Source organism: Triticum urartu, chromosome 5 (genome assembly GCF_003073215.2).
Source record: "Triticum urartu cultivar G1812 chromosome 5, Tu2.1, whole genome shotgun sequence".
NCBI classification, from domain to species: domain Eukaryota; kingdom Viridiplantae; phylum Streptophyta; class Magnoliopsida; order Poales; family Poaceae; genus Triticum; species Triticum urartu.
In genome coordinates, this window is record NC_053026.1 from 604,232,162 (window position 1) to 604,252,864 (window position 20,703).

The 20,703-nt window shown below is 45.9% G+C and overlaps 1 protein-coding gene across 1 annotated transcript; it reads right to left on the bottom strand.

The window, feature by feature from the left end:
- Nucleotides 1–1,669: 1,669 nt before the first annotated feature.
- LOC125506253 (40S ribosomal protein S23) lies at nt 1,670–5,358 on the bottom strand. The gene is made up of 4 exons (XM_048671107.1): nt 5,202–5,358; nt 2,275–2,430; nt 2,061–2,187; nt 1,670–1,963 (listed from the first exon to the last, which is right to left on the bottom strand). Exons 1-4 carry the CDS (start codon nt 5,204–5,206, stop codon nt 1,823–1,825), a joined length of 429 nt encoding a protein of 142 aa, XP_048527064.1. The 5' UTR covers nt 5,207–5,358; the 3' UTR covers nt 1,670–1,822.
- Nucleotides 5,359–20,703: the final 15,345 nt, after the last annotated feature.

Genomic DNA, 20,703 nt, shown 5'->3' on the forward strand with positions numbered 1-20,703 from the left:
GATATGAGTCTTTGCTTTTTAGTTTGCCACAATCATCCTTGTTGTACACACCTTTTGAGAGGGACACGCATGAATCGTGAATTTATTAGAATACTCTATGTGCTTCACTTATATCTTTTGAGCTAGGCAATTTGCTCTAGTGCTTCACTTATATCTTTTTAGAGCACGGCGGTGGCTTTGTTTTATAGAAATTGTTGAAATATCATGTTTTACTTATATTATTTTGACAGTCTCTTTAAACGGCATGGTAATTTGCTTAGGTTATGAATTTAGTCCTAATATGATGAGCACCCAAGAGGATATAATAAAAACTTTTATATAAAGAGCATTGAAAAGTTTGATTCCTTATGATTGTTTTGAGATATAAAGATGGTGATATTAGAGTCATGCTAGTGAGTAATTGTGGATTGGTAGAAATACTTGTGTTAAAGTTTTTGATTCCCGTAGCATGCACGTATGGTGAACCGTTATGTGATGAAGTCGGAGCATAATTTATTTATTGATTGTAGGTCTCCTGGGGAGGGTGTTCGGTCGTGGGATCCTGTTATGACGAATGATCTCATTCAGTCGAACCCTCCACAGGACCTAATGTGCAGTTAGGGGTTCCACACATCGCACATGTGTAGTCTGGTGGTCAACAGGATCCTCCTTCAGCCCACACGCGTGGGCGGATTTGCTTCGTGCCACACGTGTGGCGTTTATCAGGGTCTAAAAATTAAAGATGTGAATAATGATGTTGTGAAACTGGAATTATTGCTTTCGCTCTTAGATGTCGAGCTAAAACTTTATTACGCCTATTACAACGCCTAACTCCGCACTAGTGTACACCTATTGCTCCTCCCGTCACTAGTGCTCGTCGTCCCTTTCTCTGTTCGTCCCAATTCTGTGTCAACCTTCCACCGCTACCTGTCAAGGTCCTGACACCTGGGATCCTGCTCGTCGGTGATTTACCCGATATCAACCAGGGGCTCGTGGATTTTGGGCTTTTGGAGTGGCATTGAATCGTTTCTTCAGTAGGGCATTGGGGTGAGGACAAGCTGTGGTGGGCTCGTGGAAGGGCGAGGGGGGGGGGGTGCTGAAGCTGCCGAATTTTACATTGGACTAAGGCTGGTTGTAATGGTAAGTATTATATGCTAGTATCATGCATATGATACTAGTCTATAATACTACATCCCTAATGCATAGTATCATATGTTGATATCATATAGGACTACATTTATTGTTATGCATGACACAAAGTAGCATATCATTTAATATGATATGATACTCAAGCCTATCTTTCTTCATTTAATTTGATGCCACCTCATCAAAATTGCTTAGTTGGCATGCATGATACTATCTATGATACTCTCATTACAGGCAGCCTAATGCTTCTTATCAATTTGGATTCTGTCTCCGTTGAGACGGTGACAACTGCGGTTCACAAACTCCACATGGTGAGGGGTGTCTTAACAAACTCGCAAGGAAGACGAAGGTGTTCAAGGGTTTGTTTATAAAATATTATTTATTCTGAGATGCTTGTGTGTTTTGGGTGCGAGACCTTACCTTTCTAGTGTGTTAAAAAAAACAGCAGCAGAGTGAAGGCTAAAAAGAATTACAGGACCATGACGGTACGTCAATCAAAAATCGCGGCAATACGATGCACACACAAAAAAACCTAGGGCAGAGGTAAACCGTAGAAACTGAAACTTGGCAGCTTAGAATTCAGATGTTTCCTCGACAAGAACTAAGATCCACAGGCTCAAAAACATTGCGAGTAACCAGCAGGATGCAAGTTTTCATAGCTGCCGCGATGATCTTGTAAGAATGGGGAGGAGCCGTTTTAGGATCTGGGCTTCTCCTTCTTCTCCTTGAAGAGTGCGAGGAGGGACACGCCCGACACCTTCACCACCTTGAACCGGACACCGGGGATGTCTCCCACGGCATGCCCCTTCCGACCGAACCCAGCAATGAGCACCTCGTCCTACACATTCATCATGGGCAGTGTTAGCAAGCAGAGTGAGGGGCCTGACACGATACTAGTTGACAGCAAAGTTCCGGGAGGCAGAAATAGTACTTACATTCTCCTCGATGAAGTTCAGGCAACCGTCGTTCGGCACAAAGGCGGCAATCTTCTTTCCATTCTTCACCAGCTGGACACGAGCGCACTTACGGATGGCAGAGTTGGGCTGCTTGGCCTCAATGCCACTACATACAGTGCAAGCAGTGTCGCGTTACTTATCAATTGTTCGCCAGAAGAAGAAGAAACGGGTATTGGTAGTTGATCGAACTTACATCTTTTCAAGGACAATCCCCTTTGCGTGGGATGAACCTGCAAAGGGTTTCTTCCACTCGTTCCCCAGATGGCTCTTCTTGTAGGCCTTGTCAGCCCACCTCTGGTTCCTCCTGTGGGTCTTGAGCTTGCGCCCAGCTCCCATACCACGTGTCTTACTGCATCAGCATTGCAAAACATTAGGATTGAGGAACCATATGAGAACAAGCTTACCATAAAAAGCTCCAACTTGAACATTTCCTAAAGAGAGTATCAAAGCAAAACTACAAGCCCTTGACCACACTATAAATGCAGTAACATCCATGTTAAACTGAATTAGTACAGTATATGAATGCAGTTACATCCATATTAAAGTAAAGAAGTACAGTACTGTTGACATTTTTTTCCTTTCAACATTTCAACTAGCCACAAACATGAAGTAATTTTCAATAATTGACAAGCAATTAATGTGAATATTTACATAAAGATCCAAGGAACAAAAGAGAGGTCTGTCAAGCCCTGAGGAAAGCACTGATAAAGCAGAACTAGCAAAAGTAATACTAACAGAAATACAAGACATTTTTTTAGGGACAAATACAGGACCTTACTAAGTAATACATCCTGTATCTGTATGCTACAACCTCAGTTCTTACATTGGTCAACTTAAACCACTTTTACTTGGCATTGAATACAAGTAAAAGTTTAACTCGCAGATAAAATGTTCAGGGGTCTAGTAAAAATCATACTGAACTTCATAAAATTAATTAAATTATTCGCATTGGAATAAATTTCTCACTCTGGATTTATATGGCCAAGAAGTTGAAGTATAAATCAGAGAACAAAGGCTCTAAAACAAAAGTACCATCAACTGGGATCACGAAAGCAAACAGCACAAAAACCCGAACAACAACTGGACCAAATAATGAAGACAAACAAATTCTAGATTTGCAGGACAGTTCTGTGAAGTAATCATGTTATGAAATTAAAACATCTCACAATCCATATGTAACACCGTATGTGAATCGCTGATCAGGTGTTTACCACGTCTTCATATCCCAGTGAAGTAGAGATACACACAGACGCCCTACAACAGAAATTAGGATATGCTGACCCAGTATGCAACTGGTACATGGGCATGCAAAGGTACAAGGTCCAGAAAGTGGAATCATGCTCAGGACAAGGACCTTTAGTCCTCACTAGCTATTTCGATAATCCTCGAGACTACCTGCATGAATGCCCAACGTCCTGTATGCTGCTAATGCATAAGAAAATAGATACTCCTATAAGTAACTAGAGCATTAAACACAGGATAGGTGTTTGCTTCTTCAACCAATAGTACACAGTTCAGTGAGTAGCATAAGAGAAACAGACATCTAAACTGATTCTCCAATGATCTCTAATGGTAAAAACGTCAAAAGCAAAAGTAAGGGGAATAATTTGTGCAAATAAACCAAGATATGTTTCAGACTAGAAGATTGCCTCATTTAATTAACTACTGTCCACATCACCAATAAAAAATGAAAGGCATCAAGGGTTTGGATGTTACTACTGAAGCCAATTCTATCATTTACATGCTACTTCAAATCAAAGCAGATTTTGCTGGTACAAAGCTCCAGCTTGAAACCTTTCAGGAAACACATGAGAACAAGTTTTTTTTTTTGCGGATAACATATGAAAACAAGCTAACGATGAAAGGCTCCAGCTTCACCATTTCATACAAAAAGTGTGACGTAAAACTGCAACCACACGACTACACTAAATGAATGTGGTAGTATCCATGTTAAATTGAATTAGTACAGTATATGAACGCGATTACATCCTTATTGAAGTAAAGTACAGTACTGTTGACATTGTTTCTTTTCTTTCGACATTTCAAGTAGCCACAAACAAGAAATCATTTTCAGGACTTATCAAGCAATTAACATGAATATGTACAGAAAGATCCAGTGAACAAATAAAGGTCTGTCAAGCCCTGAGGACAGGTGCTGATAAAGCAGAACTAGCAAAAGAAATAACAAACATACAGGACATTGACAGGTTCATCCTATCTGTTTGCTATAACCTCGATTTCTTACATAAGTCAATTTAAGCATTTCTTGATTGTGAATGCAAATCAAATTTTAGCTCACAGATAATTCTTTAGCAGAATATTATAAATCACACTGAACTGTCAATTCTCAACACCTGACCTTCAGAAAATCAGTTAATACATTGGTATAAACTTCTCGCTCTGAATTTATATAGGACCAAGAAGCTAAGTACAGGGGGCATAGGCAGGTATACATGGTCCAGAAAGTGAAATCATTCTCACAAGAAGGACCTCTTGTTCTCACAAGCTATCTGGATAATCCAAGAAAACACTAGACTACTGTATAGGTGCCCTATATTCTGGTACAATGCATAAGAAGATAGATAGAGGTAACTAGAGCGCTGGACATAAGGGAGGTGTTTGATTCTTCAATCAATAGAGCACGGTGCAGCCAGTAGCATAAGATTTACAGACAACTGACGGCAAAACTGTTAAAAGCAAAGGTACTTATAGGATTTAAGGTGGAAAATTTGTGCAAAAGAAAAAACAAGGAATGTTTCAGACTACAGTGTTGCCTCGTTTAATTAACTACCGTCAACAACACAAGTAAAAACGCAAAGACCATCAAGGGCTTGAATGTTACAAGTGAGGCCAGTCCCCCCTGCTAAGCCAATTCCAACATTTTACAAGATAAAACTCAAACCACATCGGGTTTTTTTTTGGTTGGCACAGAAACAATACAGATCACTGCTCATAATAGTCCACTTCAAATTTCATACATGCGTCGGACAAAGGGTCTAGAATCTAGCAGAGCACATTGTAAGATGAAGGTGCTCTCCTGTGGATCTGTTGATACAACAAAATCGAACGGAGTAGCGCGGGACTTGTAGGCGAGATGTAGAGTACATAAAGTTAAATTACCCCATGTTGGGTCGGCGAGGGAGGTCGGGAAGCTCGAAGCGGGGGCTTGGCTGCGACCGACGGCGAGGGCGCTGGAGCCAGGGGCGGCGGCGGCGGAAAAGGTTTCTTGGTTGGAGGCTTGGAGGTGGGCAGGTGGGCGAAGGGTTTATCCGAGGAAGTTCGGCTCCGGCGACGGGCTCAACAATTCAGTGGCATGAGCCTTTATTTGGGCCACATTTGCATTTCCTTTTTACGATATTGGGCCACATTGTCGTTTTTCTTTTAATATTTTCTGTTGTTTACCTCTACGAAATTGTTCAGGATTAAAAAAACGTTTGGGAATTTCAAATGGTCATCGGAATTTCAAAAAAACAAATTTCAAAAACGAGTTTATGAGTTTGAATATTTTTTCTCGAAATCAAAAAATATTTGTGAGTTCAAAAATGTTCTTGCAACTGAAAACATATTTGTGAATTCAAAAAATGTTAATGAATTAAAAACATGTGCTTAACTTTGAACTTATGTTCTTGGATTAAAAAATGTTTGCTAATTATAGAAAAATGTCATTGATTTTTTTGTCAATTAAATAAATTTTGCTGATTCAAGGAAATGTTCAAAATTGCAAAAGAAATACTGTTCGTAATTGTTTTTCCAGATGCTTCCAAATTTAAAAAATGTTAAAGATTTTAAAACCGTTCATGAATTTGTACAAAATGTTTGTGAATTTGAAAAGTGTTCAAAATTACTCCCTCCGTTTCTAAATATAAGTCTTTGTAGAGATTCCACTATAAACCACATACAGGTGTATATACATGCATTTTAAGTGTGAATTCATTCATTTGCTCTACATGTATTCCATCTAGTGAAATCTCTACAAAGACTTATATTTAAAAATGGAGGGAGTACATAAAAAATGTTCACAGACTTAAAAATTATTCATGATTTCCAAAAATATTTACAATTGCAAAAACAAATGATCACAAAACTAATTATAGATGTTCCAAAAATAGAAATAAGAAAATAAAAATATAAGAGAAAAAGAAGAAAAGAACATGAAAGAAATAATGAAAGAAAGTAATCAATGAAAGTTGAAAACCAAGAAACAAATACCAAAAATCTGTCTAGAAAGGTTCTAGAACCAACCTTCCCAAAACCAGGAAAAAGGCTAGTTGGACTGGCCCAAAAATGTATGTGCGGGGAACATGGCGCGTGCGGGCGATCTCTAACCAGTGACCCGCGCGAGTAAATCCCTATATGCCGCACGGCGCGGCAAACTGTCGGGGCTCTGCCCAGGAAGGGAGTCCTCTCATATCTAGCCCAAATATGTGGCGCTTCTACCATATTGGCTTGGGCCAGTCTGGCCTACACGTACCCGACAAATATCTTATCCGGAAAACTCTAGACCCCAGTCAATCCGAACTCCACTTCAATCCCCTCTCCGACCACTTTTAGTCCGGCTCCGGCAACGATGGGGAGAATGTCGCCCTCTTCATCGCGTTGAGGCATTCGCAGCTCGACCAAAGCGGATCCGGCAGCGGCGGATCTACTACGTCAGCGTCGATGCAACGCCGGCGACGTCGTTAGCCTGTTCCGCCCGGCGCTCCGCTCCTTCAGGTACACCGTTGGCCCGTTTCACCCGGCGCGCAGCTCCGGCCGCTCTGCTCCTTCAGGTACGCCGCCCACCACCATCTTCTCCTCCGGAAGTGGTGCCCGGCCACCGTTGGATCCTCGTGCACTCGCCGGGGCCAGCACGCACGACGATGCCTAAGTTCGAGGCATGAGCAGCCCCCGTGCGAGCGGCAGCGGGCGAGGGAGAGGTCTGCGACGGGGAAGGCACTGTCCGCACAGGGGTCTATCCTGATGTTGTGCTCCTCATGTCGGTCCTCCCGCCGCTCTCTCACGGCGACGGAGACAGATGCGCCGCGCCTCCGCAGAAAGAATACGCAAGCACTCCGACTCGTCATTGAGTTGTCGAAGCGAGAGGCAAACAAGGAGGTGATGGCGACGGCGTAGGCAGCCTACCATGCGAAGGAGCAGGACCACCTTCTGCGTAGACTGTAGGGCAAAAGGTGCAGTTCTAACTCTGGCCTGGCGAACTGCTCCACCTCCAGCCTGACGCCGGCTGAAGCGAAAAGGCGCGTGGGCCCGCGTTGTTGGTGACAGATAAGCCTATTCCCATCATTTTCTCCCCGTTCCCTCCATTTCCTCTTTGCTCCCCTCCTCCCCCGCCGCTCCCGCCATTCTCCTCCGCCATCCGGCCACAATGCCACCGAAGAAGTATTCGGCCCCTCGCCCCACCGCAGAGGAAGCCGAGGGTGCCGATGGCAAGACCACCAGGCTTGTTGAACGCCGAGTGAAGAGCAGATCTTCAACATCAGGAGGCGGTCGCAGCCGACCGGCGGAACAGGCTCATCACCAAGAGGGCCAGGGACGCGGCGGCGGAGGAGCAGGAAGAGGCGTCTCACGCTGGGATGATGAATCCGCTCGGCCACTGCCCACAAGCCATGTGGGGGAGTCAGCAGAGCGTCCCGTCGCCGGCCAACTTCTCGCCTCCGCCGTCGCTCTGGGGTACACACCCTCGTCTGGCTACTCCGACGGCGATGTGCATGGCGCGCCGCAGCATTCCTTCCCCTCCGACTTCAACCATGACCCGCGCACTCCCTCCCCCTCATTCAACACTGGGCTCAACACCCAGTATAGCTACTCGTCGCCGACGTACTCAGCCTCGCCTGCGCCGCCTATGCGCTGGGGCGCCCTACCCTTCGCACCCGGCTCGGCGGCACGGTTCAGCCACACCAATGCCGACATCATCACTAGCAGCTCGGGCGCCGCCGCTTCCTGCCCTGGGTTCGGCGCATAAGATGAAATGATGGACACCGCCGTCGACATGGACGTTGATCTCAACGACACCGAGAAGGAGGTGGAGGAGGAAGAACATGCGGAGGCGGAAGTGGAGTGATGTCTACTACACAACCTTCTTCTTGTAAACGTTGTTGGGCCTCCAAGTGCAGATGTTTGTAGTACAGTAGCAAATTTCCCTCAAGTGGATGACTTGAGATCTATCAATTTGTGAGATGTGTAGGATGAAGATGGTCTCTCTCAAATAACCCTGCAACCAAATAACAAAGAGTCTCTTGTGTCCCCAACAGACCCAATACAATGGTAAATTGTATAGGTGCACTACTTCGGCGAAGAGATGGTGATACAAGTGCAATATGGATGGTAGATATAGGTTTTATAATCTGAAATTATAAAAACGGCAAGGTAACTAATGATAAAATTGAGCGAAAACGGTATTGCAATGCGTTGAAACAAGGCCTAGGGTTCATATTTTCACTAGTGCGAGTTCTCTCAACAAGGATAACATAATTAGATCATATAACTATCCCTCAACATGTAACAAAGAATCACTCTAAAGTCACTAATAGCGGAGAACAAACGAAGAGATTATTGTAGGGTACGAAACCACCTCAAAGTTATTCTTTCCGCTCAATCCATTGGGCTATTTCTATAAGTGTCACAAACAACCCTAGAGTTCGTAGTAAAATAACACATTAAGACACAAATCAACCAAAACCCTAATGTCACCTAGATACTCCAATGTCACCTCAGGTATCCACGGGTATGATTATACGATATGCATCACGCAATCTCAGATTCATCTATTCAACCAACACAAAGAACTTCAAAGAGTGCCCCAAAGTTTCTACCGGAGAGTCAAGACGAAAACGTGTGCCAACCCCTATGCATAGATTCTCAAGGTCACGGAACCCGCAAGTTGATCACCAAAATATACATCAAGTGAATAAATAGAATACCCCATTGTCACCACGGGTATCCCACGCAAGACATACATCAAGTGTTCTCAAATCCTTAAAGACTCAATCCGATAAGATAACTACAAAGGAAAAACTCAATCCATTACAAGAAGGTAGAGGGGGAGAAACATCATAAGATCCAACTATAGTAGCAAAGCTTGCGGTACATCAAGATCGTGCCAAATCAAGAACACGAGAGAGGGAGATCAAACACATAGCTACTGGTACATACCCTCGGTCCCCGAGGGTGAACTACTCCCTCCTCGTCATGGAGAGCGTCGGGATAATGAAGATGGCCACCGGTGATGATTCCCCCCCTCCCTCCGGCAGGGTGCCGAAACAGGGTCCCAGTTGGTTTTTGGTGGCTACAGAGGCTTGCGGCGGCGAAACTCCCGATCTAGATTATTTTCTAGAGGTTTGGGGATTTATAGGAGAGGTTGGCGTCGAGAACAAGTCAACGGGGGCCCACAGAGAGTCCACGAGGCACAGGGAGACGCCCTAGGGGGTGGGGCGCCCTCCACCCTCATGGGACCCACGGGACTCCCCTCCGATAATTTTTCGTTCCAGTATTTTTTATGTTTTCCAGAAAAAATCTCTGTTGATTTTCAGCGCATTCCAAGAATTTTTATTTCTACACAAAAACAACACCATGATAGTTCTGCTGAAAACAGCATCAGTCCGGGTTAGTTCTAACCAAATCATACCAAAATCATGTAAAAATATTATAAACAAGGCATGAATACATCAAAAATTATAGATACGTTGGAGACGTATCATGGAGCCGGAGCCAGCGGCGAAAGGGAGGAAGAAGAAGCGGGGGCCCAACGCCAGGTCGGGCAAACCTCTCGTCAAGTGGACGTCCAAGGAAGACGAGTGCCTCGCCGAAGCGTGAAAGACCGTCGGCATCGACCCGATCACCAGCTCGAATCAGAACGCCGACACGTACTAGAGGAGGATCAAGATGGCGTTCGACGAGCGCAAGTTGGTCAACCCCGACTTCACCAACATCGACATGGACAGTGGCGAGGAGGCCTGGCCAATCACTGGGCGACGATCCAGACGGCTTGCAACAAGCGACATGGGATCGTCGAGGAGATCGCGGCTCACCCGAAAAGTGGCGCCAACATCGAGGGTCAGGTATGTTCATAGTTCGCCAACCCAGTTCGTCGCCATGTACACTTCGCCGACACGTTTTGTCCTCGGCTGTGCAGATGGTTCAGATGTTCAACATGTTTCGCCAGCACAATGCCGACCAAGAGTTCAAGTTCCTTCACGTGTTCTCCAGGATCGAGTCGTGCGAGAAGTGGAGGGAGGTCTGGCTCACTCTCGCCAAGGCCAAGGAGACCTACAAGCCGGACTCGCCTGCCCCGACAGCGGCAGAAGGGCGCCCTGATGGCAACAAGAGAGCCAAAGCGGCGAGGGACGCGGCGCCTGCTGCTGAACGGCTGCAATCTTCGATCGAGCAGTGCATCGCCAACGCAAAGAACAGCGCCGCCAAGAGGGAGGAGAAATCCTACGTGTGATCGGCGTTGATGACGAAGCAGGACGTCAAGCTCGACCTTCTCCGGACCAACATCGCCGCGAAGAAGAGGAACACCGACCTGGCGTTTTTTATGGCGGCAGACATGTCGACGATGGACGAACAGGTGAAGGCGTGGTACCTGGCGGAGCGCGGCCTCATCCTGAACCAGATGCCCGGGCCTGGCGGCGACCACCACCCCTACGCCCACGACGCCGATGACCTGCCCGAGCACAGAAGCCATGCCGACGCCGAGCCCGACTACGCCCACGCCGACCCCGGCTAGTCCCACGGCAGAGGAGCTTGTCATTTGAGATGCGTTCCATGTTTATGATTCCTTCCTTTTGATCGCTGAACTTTTGGGTATGTTCGATCACCGAATTTGGCATGATGATCGCCGACTTGTGACATGATGATGGCCAAACTTGTGGTGCTTTTTGGCAGCGCGAAAACCAAATTTGAATTTTTGGGCGTCTGTGGGCCGAAACCTGGGGGCGCGGCTGGAAACTCGATCACCCTTAGGACGAAAAAACCGCCAGCGCAAACGCCAAAAAGCAATCGTCGGGTGCGCTGGGGTCAAACGGATGAAGATGCTCTAAAGCGTGTCGGGTCAATACCCGCGGACGCGTCCGGAGGCCCGGGATTTGCCAACATGCATGCGCAACTCATGACGACAAGTAACCAAACATCCTCGATTGAGTAACCCATGCATGCAAATGCAAACGCAACTAGTCGCCCTAGTCACGCTTGCACAGTGGCTAGGTACGCGTGTGATTCGCCATAGCCATGCGCGTCCTTTCTCCTCTCTGTGCCAGCACAGCATAGGTACGTGCGTACTTTGGGTGGGAACAGCTACGACGCGCTGTGCTATTCCCGCGTGCGTACTCGATGGATGCACAGTAGAGTACACAGGACGGCGAGTTGCATGTCAATCCAACCACAACCAGTGCTATAGCTAGCTCAGCTATACGTGCAACCTACACGTACCACGTCTACTGCCAGTAGGGGTAGGCAGTACTGGATTAAGGTACGCGGTACACATGCATGGATGGGGCGATGTTTGGCCCGTCCTTTCGGAATGAATAAGGTGGCTCCACGCACGCCTCTCACGCAAATTATCTCGAAACGGACGGCCTCGCGTCGCGTCATGCCGTCAACTCCTACCGTGCCTAGCCTGAGCTTGCCACCCTCCCTCTCACAGTCGCGGCAACGCATGTGTTGTGCGTGTCGGCATGGCAGCAGAAATAGTATCAGACGTTAGTACTCCCTCCGTCCGAAAATACTTGTCATCAAAATAAACAAAAAAGGATGTATCTAGAACTAAAATATATTTAGATACATCCCTTTTATTCATTTCGATGATAAGTATTTCCGGACGGAGGGAGTACTACATTGCACGGTGTCCTCTCCTCTGAACCCTGATGCAATTATTCAGTGAGAACTTTGTTAACCCTAGAGCCGACAGAGGCCACCGTTGCCCCTGGTAAAAAAAAGGTGGTTTTTCCAAAATATTTAAGCTCCGCACGAGAGGGAGATCACATTCACGCTCACGCTCATAGGTAGCCCGTCGATGTCAAGCGAGCGAGCAAGGATAGGACGATACAGTGATGCAGGTCCTCCTCTCGTCTGAGCTCTCAACCCCACAACACAGCGCTGCAGTGCAGCAGCGCCCCAACACGCATACGGAGCCGCGAAGACTGTTAAATTTCGCAACACCAACGAGGCGAAACGATGCCAGAACAGTGGGCGACACAGACGGACGGATAGAGATGCCGCGCCGGTGCGTGCACAGCGAGGGGGTGAGCGCTGCACAGTAGCAGCAGCTGTGCCGGGCAGAGCAACACGCAGCAAGCAGCGTCTAGCCCCCGGACCACTCATCACAATTCCAACCAAACAACATCAAGAGGCCAAAATAGGTGTCTTTGACTCTTTTTGGCAAAGTTTAGCCCGATCTGACCTTGAATTGATTTTTTTTTCGAGATCTGTCTCTTTTCTGACCGCCGGGGTGGATGATGATAGGCACCTAGCGGTAGTTTCGCCATCAACTCCTGGCTTGTGTTCGGCGTGTATTAAGAGCATCTCCAGCCGTTCGGCCCCTCAGGGCGCCTAAAAAGAGCGGCTTGGGTGCGAACCGGCGCTAGATTGGGCCCTGGGGGTGACCTAGCTCGCAGTCACGCCCCCAGGCGCCGGCCCCAGGACGCGGCAATTTCGAACTTGGTCGTTCCTGCTCAAAAGACGCCACAAGTTCGGCGATCACAGGACACAGTTCGGCGATCGGATAAATAGTCTGGCGTACAAAAAAAGAGTGCCACAAGTCTGGACGCGTGCGCAACGCATCACTCGGCGGGGTCGGCCTCCGACGTCGGCAGAGTCGGCGTGCGCGGGCTAGGCGGTGTCGGAGCTGCTTCTGTGCTGGGCGGCGTCGGCGCGGCTTCGGTGCTGCTGGGCGTCGTGGAGGCATCAACACTCGGGCTTGGCGGCGGCGGCGTGGGCGCGGGAGTTGGCGGCGCCGTCGTCAGCTGGTTCAGGATGAGGCCGCGCTCCGCCATGTACCACGCCTTGAGCTTCTCGTCGTTGCTCTGGAGCATGTCTGCCCGCCCATCAAAAAAGCCAGGTCGGTGTTCCTCTTCTTCGCGGCGATGTTGGTCCGGAGCAGGTCGAGCTTGACGGCGTTGTTCGTCATCAACGCCGACCACCGCGCCTCGGTCTTCTCTTCATGCAGGGCGGCCCGGGCCTGTGCGTCGGCGAGGCAGTGTTCGATGGACTCCTGCACTCGCGCGGTTGCCGCGTTGGCGTGTTTTCCTTTCTTGGCCCCTTTGTTGCCGTCCGGCCGCCCTTCTGACGCGCCCGCCGTCGGCGCGTCCGGCTTGTAGGTCTCCTTGGCCCTACCGAGGGTGCGCCGGATTTCCGCCCACTTCTCGCACTTGTCGATCCGCTTGTAGACGTGGAGGTACTTGAACTCTTGGTCGTTGTTGCCCAGGCGATACAAGGCGAACATGCGCAGCAGCAGCGCCAAGGAACAAACAGTTGGCGGGCGCACACGGCGAAGAGAAGCGGGAGACCGGCGTGCCATACCTGATCCTCAACGTTGGCGCCGCTCTCCGGGCGAGCCGTGATCTCCTCGACGATCCCATGCCATTTGTTGCACGCCGCCTGGATGAGCCCTCAATGGTTCGCCATTGCCGTCGACCCGCGTTGCATGTAGACGCCTTTAAAGTAGGTGTCGACGAGCGCGAACTCGGCCTTGATGCGCTCCCAGTACGTCTCAATGCTCTGGTTCATGCCGGTGGTCGGGTTGAGGCAGATGACTTTCCACGCTTTGGCGGGGCATTCATGTTCCTTGGACGTCCACTTGATACGCGGCTCGCAGGTCCTGGCCGCCCCCTTCTTCTTGCGCCTCCTCACCGAAATAGTCGCCGGCTCCTCCTCCTCCGGCTCCTCCTCGCTGTCCATGCCGCTGCTGAGGTCCACCGTGTCGTCCTAGGTAGCAAACCCAAGAGACGCGGCAACCGCGGCCGAGCCTGCCCGTGATGATGTCGTCCATGTCGGCGTCGGTCTCGTCGGTGTCGCCGAGGTGCGACGTGGAAGCTTGTGAGAAGGGCAGGGCGCCACGGCGGAGAGGGGGCGTCGGGGAGGATGCGTAAGCCGGCGGCGAGTAGTTGTACGGACGGTACTGCACACCGCCAAAGGCGGGCGAGGGCGTGCGCTGGGCCGGGTGTCCATGGGGGAAGGTGAAGTTAGGGTTGAACCCACCGTGTGCGCCCCCGTCGGAGTAGCCCGACGACGGCGTGTGATAACCCACAAGTATAGGGGACCGCAACAGTTTTCGAGGGTAAAGTATTCAACCCAAATTTATTGATTCGACACGAGGGGAGCCAAAGAATTTTCTCAAGTATTAGCAGCTGAGTTGTCAATTCAACCACACCTGAAAATTTAATATCTGCAGCAAAGTGTTTAGTAGCAAAGTAATATGATAGTAGTGGTAACGGTAGCAAAAGGTAACAGTAATAAAAGTAATGTTTTTGGTATTTTGTAGTGATGATAGCAATAGCAACGGGAAAGTAAATAAGCGAAGAACAATATATGGAAAGCTCGTAGGCAATGGATCAGTGATGGAGAATTATGCCGGGTGCGATTCATCATGTAACAGTCATAACCTAAGGTGACACAGAACTAGCTCCAGTTCATTGATATAATGTAGGCATGTATTCTGAACATAGTCATACGTGCTTGTGGAAAAGAAGTTGCATGGCATTTTTTGTCCTACCCTCCCGTGGCAGCGGGGTCCTTACGGAAACTAAGGGATATTAAGGCCTCCTTTTAATAGAGAACCGGGGCAAAGCATTAACACATAGTGAATACATGAACTCCTCAAACTACGGTCATCACCGGTAAGTATCCCGATTATTGTCACTTCGGGGTTAACGGATCATAACACATGATAGGTGACTATAGACTTGCAAGATAGGATCAAGAACACTCATATATTGATGAAAACATAATAGGCTCAGATGTGGAATCATGGCACTCGGGCCCTAGTGACAAGCATTAAGCATAGCAAAGTCATAGCAACATCAATCCCAGAACATAGTGGACACTAGGGATCAAACCCTAACAAAACTGTGTCGATTACATGATAGATCCCATCCAACCCATCACCATCCAGCAAGCCTACGATGGAATTACTCATGCACGGCGGTGAGCATCATAAAATTGGTGATGGAGGATGGTTGATGATGACAACGGCGACGGATTCCCCTCTCCGGAGCCCCGAACGGACTCCAGATTAGCCCTCCCGAGAGGTTTTAGGGCTTGGCGGCGGCTCCGTATCGTAAAACGCGATGATTTCTTCTCTCTAATTTTTTTCTCCCCGAAACTCAATATATGGAGTTGGAGTTGGAGTCGAAGACGCAACAGGGGGCCCATGAGGTAGGTGGGGGCGCCCCCACCCTCGTGGCAAGGTGGTGGGCCCCCTGGCCTTCATCTTTTGCAGGTATTTTTCTTATTTTCTGAAAAGTGGCTCCGTGAAGTTTCAGGTCATTCCGAGAACGTTTAATCCTGCACATAAATAACACCATGGTAATTCTGCTGAAAACATCGTCAGTCCAAGTTAGTTCCATTCAAATCATGCAAGTTAGAGTCCAAAACAAGGGCAAAAGTGTTTGGAAAAGTAGATACGTTGGAGACGTATCAACTCCCCCAAGCTTAAACCTTTGCTTGTCCTCAAGCAATTCAGTTGACAAACTGAAAATGATAAAGAAAAACTTTTACAAACTCTATTTGCTCTTGTTGTTGTAAATATGTAAAGCCAGCATTCAAGTTTTCAGCAAAGATTGTAACTAACTGATGTCTACTACACAACCCTCTTCTTGTAGACGTTGTTGGGCCTCCAAGTGTAGAGGTTTGTAGGACAGTAGCAAATTTCCCTCAAGTGGATGACCTAAGGTTTATCAATCCGTAGGAGGCGTAGGATGAAGATGGTCTCTCTCAAGCAACCCTGCAACCAAATAACAAAGAGTCTCTTGTGTCCCCAACACACCCAATACAATGGTAAATTGTATAGGTGCACTAATTCGGCGAAGAGATGGTGATACAAGTAATATATGGATAATAGATAAAGGTTTTTGTAATATGAAAATATAAAAACAGCAAGGTAACTAATGATAAAAGTGAGCGTAAACGGTATTGCAATGATAGTAAACAAGGCCTAGGGTTCATACTTTCGCTAGTGCAAGTTCCCTCAACAATAATAACATAATTGGTTCACATAACTATCCCTCAACATGCAACAAAGAGTTACTCCAAAGTAACTAATAGCGGAGAACGAACGAAGAGATTATGGTAGGGTACGAAACCACCTCAAAGTTATTCTTTCCAATCAATCCGTTGGGCTATTCCTATAAGTGTCACAAACAGCCCTTGAGTTCGTACTAGAATAACACCTTAAGACACAAATCAACCAAAACCCTAATGTCACCTAGATACTCCAATGTCACCTCAAGTATCCGTGGGTATGATTATACGATATGCATCACACAATCTCAGATTCATCTATTCAACCAACACACAGGACCTCAAAGAGTGCCCCAAATTTCCTACCGGAGAATCACGACGAAAACATGTGCCAACCCCTATGCATAGGTTCATGGGCGGAACCCGCAAGTTGATCACCAAAACATACATCAAGTGAATCACGTGGTATCCCATTGTCACCACAGATATGCACGGCAAGACATACATCAAGTGTTCTCAAATCTATAAAGACTCAATCCGATAAGATAACTTCAAAGGGGAAACTCAATCCATTACAAGAGAGTAGAGGGGGGAGAAAACATCATAGGATCCAAATATAATAGCAAAGCTCGAGATACATCAAGATCGTATCATCTCAAGAACACGAGAGAGGGAGAGAGATCAAACACATAGCTACTGGTACATACCCTCAGCCCCGAGGGAGAACTACTCCCTCCTCGTCATGGAGAGCACCGGGATGATGAAGATGGCCACCGGAGAAGGATTGCCCCCTCCGGCAGGGTGCCGGAACGGGTCTAGATTGGTGTTTGGTGGCTACGGGGGCTTCTGGCGGCGGAACTCCCGATCTATTGTGCTCCCTGGAAGTTTTAGGGTATGTGAGTATATATGGGTGCAGGAAGTACGTCGGTGGAGCTTCGGGGGCCCCACGAGGCAGGGGGCGCGCCCCCACCCTCGTCAGCACCTCCCTTGGCTCCTGACGTGGGGTCCAAGTCCATCCGGTAGCTTTCCTTCCAAAAATAACTTCTCCAGTTGATTTCGTTCTGTTTCGACTCCGTTTGATATTCCTTTTCTTCGAAACACTGAAATAGGCAAAAAACAGCAATTCTGGGCTAGGCCTCCGGTTAATAGGTTAGTCCCAAAAATAATATAAAAGTGGATAATAAAGCCCAATATTTCCCAAAACAGTAGATAACATAGCATGGAGCAATCAAAAATTATAGATACGTTGGAGACGTATCAAGCATCCCCAAGCTTAATTCATGCTCGTCCTCGAGTAGGTAAATGATAAAAACAGAATTTTTTATGCGGAGTGCTACTTGGCATAATTTCAATGTAATTCTTCTTAACTGTGGTATGAATATTCAGATCCGAAAGATTCAAGACAAAAGTTCATATTGACATAAAAATGATAATACTTCAAGCATACTAACTAAGCAATTATGTCTTCTGAAAATAACATGGCCAAAGAAAGTTCATCCCTACAAAATCATATAGTTTAGTCATGTTTCATTTTCGTCACACAAGAATGCTCCCATCATGCACAACCCTGATGACAAGCCAAGCAATTGTTTCATACTTTAGTAATCTCAAACTCATAAATTTCACGCAATACATGAGCGCGAGCCATGGATATAGCACTATGGGTAGAATAGAATATAATGAGGGGGGTTATGTGGAGAAGACAAAAAGGAGAAAGTCTCACATCAACGAGGCTAATCAATGGGCTATGGAGATGCCCACCGATTGATGTTAATGCAAGGAGTAGGGATTGCCATGCAACGGATGCACTAGAGCTATAAATGTATGACAGCTCAACAAAAGAAACTAGTGGGTGTGCATCCAACTTGCTTGCTCACGAAGACCTAGGGCACTTGAGGAGGCCCATTGTTGGAATATACAAGCCAAGTTCTATAATGAAAAATCCCACTAGTATATGAAAGTGATAACATGAGAGAATCTCTACTATGAAGATCATGGTGCTACTTTGAAACACAAGTGTGGCAAAGGATAGTAGCATTGTCCCTTCTCTCTTTTTCTCTCATTTTTTGGGCCTTCTCTTTTTTTATGGCCTTTCTTTTTTTATTCCTCACTTGGGACAATGCTCTAATAATGATGATCATCACACTTCTATTTATTTACAACTCAATGATTACAACTCGATACTAGAACAAAGATGACTCTATATGAATGCCTCCGACGGTGTACCGAGATATGCAATGAACCAAGAGTGACACGTATGAAAGAATTATGAACGGTGGCTTTGCCACAAATACTATGTCAACTACATGATCATGCTAAGCAATATGACAATGATGAATGTGTCATGAGGAACGGAATGGTGGAAAGTTGCATGACAATATATCTCGGAATGGCTATGAAAATGCCATAATATGTAGGTATGGTGACTGTTTTGAGGAAGATATAAGGAGGTTTATGTGTGATAGAGCGTATCATATCACGGGGTTTGGATGCACCAGCGAAGTTTGCGCCAACTCTCAATGTGAGAAAGGGCAATGCATGGTACCGAAGAGGCTAGCAAGGATGGAAGGGTGAGAGTGCGTATAATCCATGGACTCAACATTAGTCATAAAGAACTCACATACTTATTGCAAAAATCTACAAGTCATCAAAAACCTCGGCACTATGCGCATGCTCCTAGGGGGATAGATTGGTAGGAAAAGACCATCGCTCGTCCCCGACCACCACTCATAAGGAAGACAATCAAATAACACCTCATGTTTCAAATTTGTTACACAACGTTTACCATACGTGCATGCTACGGGACTTGCAAACCTCAACACAAGCATTTCTCAAATTCACAACTACTCAACTAGCACGACTTTGATATTATTACCCCCATATCTCAAAACAATCATCAAGCATCAAACTTCTCTTAGTATTCAATACTCTATATGAAAGTTTTTACTAATCTTGTATGCCTAGCATATTAGGATTTTAAGCAAATTACCATGCTATTAAGACTCTAAAAATAATCTAAGTGAAGCATTAGAGTTCATATATTTCTTAAAAATAAAACTACCACCATGCTCTAAAAGATATAAGTGAAGCACTAGAGCAAATGACAAACTACTCCGAAAGATATAAGTGAAGATCAATGAGTAGTTGAATAATTATGCAACTATGTGAAGACTCTCTAACATTTAATAATTTCAGATCTTGGTATTTTATTCAAACAGCAAGCAAAGCAAAATAAAATGGCATCTAAGAATAGCAAACATCATGTGAAGAAGCAAAAACAAAAGCTTCATCCACACAAAACTCAACAAGGACTCGTGAGATAAGTTAGTATAAACCATTGCCGAAACCTTATCATACTCTACTGTAGCAAATCACTAAAATTATTATTCAACATTGCATACTAAATGCCTCTGTATATTTAATAGTCCTATCCTCAAATAGAATCATTAAAGAAGCAAACATATGCAAACATAACAGCAATCTGCCTAAACAGGATAGTCTGTAAAGAATGCTGCAATATCCATACTTCCCTAGCTACGAAAATTATGAAAGAAAATTCCCACTGTAGTAAATTTATCAGAGCTTAATATGCAAAAGGTTTCAACATTTTATCACATTCTGAATTTTCTAGGGAATTATTGCAACAGCGGTAAACTTTCTGTTTTCAAACAACAACATGTATACTTGTAACATAGGCATAGTAAAGGCTATCAATGCCACTTTTATTGAAATAAAAGATGCAAAAAATTGTTCTAAATAACAGAAAGAAAATCCTAACAAAATAAATTGACGCTCCAAGCAAAACACATATCATGTGGCGAATAAAAATATAGCTCCAAGTAAAGTTACTGATGAACGAAGACGAAAGAGGGGATGCCTTCCGGGGCATACCCAAGCTTAGGCTCTTGGCTATCCTTGAATATTACCTTGGGGTGCCTTGGGCATCCCCAAGCTTAGGCTCTTGACACTCCTTATTCCATAGTCCATCAAATCCTTACCCAAAACTTGAAAACTTCACAACACAAAACTTAACAGAAAACTCGTAAGCTCCGTTAGTATAAGAAAATAAATCACCACTTCAAGGTACTGTAACGAACTCATTATTTATTTATATTGGTGTTAAACCTACTGTATTCCAACTTCTCTATGGTTTATAAACTCTTTTACTATCCATAGATTCATCAAAATAAGTAAACAACACATGAAAAACAGAATATGTCAAAAACAGAACAGTCTGTAGTAATTTGGATCAAACGTATACTTATGGAACTCATAAAATTTTCAAATAAATTTCTGGACCTGAGAAATTTATCTGTTAATCATATGCAAAAATAATTAACTAAATAGCACTGTCCAAATAAAAATGTCGGCAATTCTCGTGAGCGCTAAAGTTTTTGTTTTTTACAGCATGATCAACAAGACTTTCACCAAGTCTTCCCAAAGGTTCTACTTG